The sequence below is a fragment of the Orycteropus afer genome, unplaced genomic scaffold (genome assembly GCF_000298275.1).
Source record: "Orycteropus afer afer isolate SDZICR_OR568_19922 unplaced genomic scaffold, OryAfe1.0 scaffold00274, whole genome shotgun sequence".
Taxonomy (NCBI): Eukaryota; Metazoa; Chordata; class Mammalia; order Tubulidentata; family Orycteropodidae; genus Orycteropus; species Orycteropus afer.
Window position 1 is genome coordinate 633,173 of NW_006921861.1, and position 4,060 is coordinate 637,232.

General features: G+C 33.9%; 1 protein-coding gene across 1 annotated transcript in view; it reads left to right on the forward strand.

The window, feature by feature from the left end:
- The window catches only part of UGGT1 (UDP-glucose glycoprotein glucosyltransferase 1), a 407,666-nt gene that overhangs the window by 71,998 nt on the left and 331,608 nt on the right, over nt 1–4,060 (forward strand). The window contains exons 6-7 of the mRNA XM_042782263.1: nt 1,504–1,600; nt 2,517–2,595. Coding sequence (XP_042638197.1) covers nt 1,504–1,600; nt 2,517–2,595 — 176 coding nt within the window. The remainder of the gene's footprint in view (nt 1–1,503; nt 1,601–2,516; nt 2,596–4,060) is intronic.

The following is a 4,060-nucleotide window of genomic DNA, read 5'->3' on the forward strand; positions in this document are numbered from 1 at the left end:
CAAATTCTTCTGCTAGTTGGGGTTTAGTCCAAATCTGCATCCTTTCCTTCAAGGGTCAGTGGTCCAAGATTATCTTCTGTATCTGTGTTAATTGGTTTCCCTTTTCTTTGTTGAAGAGGGTCTGTGCAATCCTTCTGCCTAGTCCGTCATCTTGCCCCGCCTCCCCCCCTCCTTTTTTTTTAAATTTTGTTGTACAATTTTGTATAATACAACAGTTGACAATTTGACTTTTTGATGGTATACAGCTTAGTGATACAGTTGTGTTAGTCAAGTTGTGTAACCATTACCTTTAATAAATGCCAATTTTTCCATCACCATAAACAAAAATGTACTATTTCCCAAAGAGTGGCCCCTTCCAACCCCACCCCTGGTAATCACAGTTAATCATTGTCTCTATACTTTTGCTGTTCTTGCCATATTATATAAGTGAAATCTTCAGTAACTGTCTTTTTGTGATTGACTTATTTCATTCATGATAATGTCTTCCATACTGTTCCATAAAGTTCTTCCATATTGTAGCATGCATTAGGACTTCACTTCTCTTCACAGCTAAGTAGTATTGCATTTTGTATATGTACCACATTTTATTTATCCATTCATCTGTTGATGGGATTGTTGGATTGTTGCTACCTATTTGCTGCAGTGAACATACCTGTACCTAAGTTTGTTCATATTGCTGCTTTTAGGTCCTTAGGAATAGACTTAGGAGTGGAATAGCTGGGTTATGTGTTAATTCTGTATTTTAATAATTTCATTACTAGCCATACTGTTTCCAGTAATGGTTGTATCATTTTACATGACCACCAGCAATGTATAAGGGTTCCAATCTGCCCACAACCCTACTAACATTGGTTATTTACTGTTTATTTGGTCATTGTCATCCTAGTAATCACGGCTAGCGTTTTATAGGGAGAATAACACATAAATTGTGAATTGATACTTTTCCCCTATAAAATCACTATTTAAATGCTAGGAAAGTATATTTCATTGTGAGCAGCTTGATAAGTTATTTGGAACTAAAAAAATTCTTTTTGGTGAATTATCTTTGCCACATGGTTAATGTCTTTTAAAAAAAATGTTCTAAGTTTTTGCATTGTTTAAAAGCACTCATCGGAAGGAAGATGGAGCAGTCTACTTCCGTAGTGATACTGCTTCTGAAACCCAAGGAGGGATCACAATGAGTTGGGTCCGACTCGACTGCACATAACCACAACAGCAAAAGCTTTTTGAGTCAGTAATTCCAGAGGCTGGTTAGTAGATGTAACATTAAAATATCTATACTATGCCATGTAAGGAGTGATAGGTGGTTGTTGTTGTTGTGACCCCTCCTTGGGTTTTACGGGGAGTATCACTACAGAAGTAGATTGCCCCATCTTCCTTCTGAGGAGTGGCTGGCGGGTTTGAACCACCAGCCTTCTGGTTAGCAGTCAAGTCCCGTAGGCACTACGCTACCAGAGCTAACAGGAGTGATATAGTAATGGTAAAACATTGCTCTGCTTACAGAACCCTGGGAAGAAGCCTGTTTACCTCTCTGGCTATGGTGTGGAGTTGGCCATTAAGAGCACTGAGTACAAGGCCAAGGATGATACTCAGGTGAAAGGTGAATTTAAAAAAAATAACATCTCTGTGTGTGTGTGTGTGTGTGTATGTGTGCATGTTTTCCTTTAAATATGAGTTAAGTGAAAATCCATTATCATAATGAAAAAGAATAGATTTAGGAGTATGATCAACCTGTGCTTGAATCCTGGTTTTGTTGCAATCGAGTTGAGGAACCTTGTTCTCTAGGTCCTAATTTTGATTTCTGTAATTAAGATAATGGTGCTTCTCAAAGTCTTTGTAGGGAATAAATAAGATACATAAAGAACTGAGTACAGTTTCTGGCACAGAAAGTTCAGGTAGTAACTTATTGTTGTTCTTATGTAGTTCACAAATAGCCATTAATTTGTGACTCCAGTGTGAAACTGTAACCTATCCTGTATATAATTAATGAAAAAATTTGTGTTCTCTATTATTTTCTTCATTTGAATAATTTAATGTGGATGCTTCCTGTTTAATTCTCGAGAGTTTTGGCTCAATTATTTCAATCATAAGTTTTATATGTAGTCTTTTTATTTCTTCCTTAAAAAGATAAAAATTATCAGTTTGAGTAATAAAGTTAATGAAAGTTTATCTAGTTCATTCTTTTTCTGTCAGTATATTTAGGATTAAATTGCATAATTGAAAATTCTTCTGAAAAATCCTTGTTTCATAATTTTGAAAGCTACTAATTTTGAAATTTTTAATGTGAAATTCTCTAAAATTTAAGGGACAAATGCATTCTTTATCCAGAAAAACAGGAAATGTTCGAACATTCATTCTGTTTAAAAAGCTACTGCAAAATATTAATTGTGGTACTGAATAAATTACATATCATAATTACATTAAAATTATTTTTTACACTTTTAAAATTTCATGATGTTAGTAACCTTTTTATTTTAATTTAAGCAATTAGAAATGTATTTCTTGTGGTTTTATAGGAACTGAAGTAAATGCCACAGTGATAGGTGAAAATGATCCTATTGATGAAGTTCAAGGATTCTTCTTTGGAAAATTAAGGTATGGATATTGTGTCTGTTTAGGGTTTTATCCTTCTCCAGGCATCAACACATTCTAAGCATTATCTTTCTCATTACTATCTGATTCATGGGTTTCTTCTATGTACTTAATCTAAAATGAAGATATTACCACTTAGTTTATAGTAAACCCGAAACTCGTTATCAAGTCAATTCTGACTCATACAGACCTTGTAAGACTGATTAGTACTGTCTGACTTATAATCTTTATGGAAGCAGACCGCCACATCTTTCTCCTGTGGAGCAGTTGGTGGATTTGAACCACTGACCTTTAGGTTAGTAGCTGAACACTTAACGCACTACACCACCAGGGCTCCTTAAGTTTATAGTACAGTTTATGATTTCCAGTTACTCAGAAACATATTAAATGATACAGACAAGGCTGCCTGCCTATGGTTTAAGTTGATTTCCTTTTCTGGGATTCACAGTTGATGGTATAATGTTACATGCCATTTAGTGATTGCCATAACGAGAAGAATCAAACTGTTTAACTTAATTTTCCTCAAGAAAATCAAATGTATTTTAAGTTAGAGAGTTCACAGCTATTTGTTATGCTAAACATAGTTTGAAAAAATGCAGAGGAAGTGTAGTAGATTTTTACGTATTGAGTTTATACGTATTGAGGTACATTTTATTGGAGTTTTCTTTATTTGAAGGAGACAGAAAATGTTTATTTGAAGAAGTATAATTCACATTATGAAAGCATCATAGAATTTTGTAGCAGAAAAATCTTAGTTGTCATCTTAAATGTTGCATTTATTTCTGTCATGGGTTGATAATTGTGTAGAATACCACATTCTGAATTATGTGGAAAATGAAGATATATACAGTATCCTTTTTTTTTTAAGAAGAGATCATATAAAAATAGTGTATGTGAAGGTCAGTTCCATATTCTTCAGCTTTAAAACTTGGCAGAGTAAAATGACTTAACTAGCCTAACAGATAGTTATTAGTAGAAATAGCTTAGTTCATGTTAAATGACTTGACTTGTAGAGTTAGTTCATCCTGTGTATATATGTACATTTCTTTTTGAATGTCAGATTATAACATTTTTTAACATCAGTTTTGGCCCTCACTGAACTCACTGCCATCCAGTCAGATCCAACTCATAGTAACCCCTCCTTGGGTTTCCGAGGCAGTATCACTATGAAAGTAGATTGCTCAACCTTCTATTTGACCCAGGTTTCCAGAATCTTTTCTCTTATTTGTGTTTTTATTTTTCAGATAGCATTGTGATTTATGTATTAATAGCACAATGATATTGTGTGGAATCCTGAAGACGTTTTTCCTTGTTTGGACATTCAAAATAGTTATCTAGCTATTCAAAGTAATTGGGCCAATTTTTGATATTTTTACTAACTACTTGAAATGGATCCGTTGGAAAATGATGGATTTTAGTAAATGTTTCTCTTTCTTGTATGTTGTATTGGAAAGATTGTTGTTGTTGT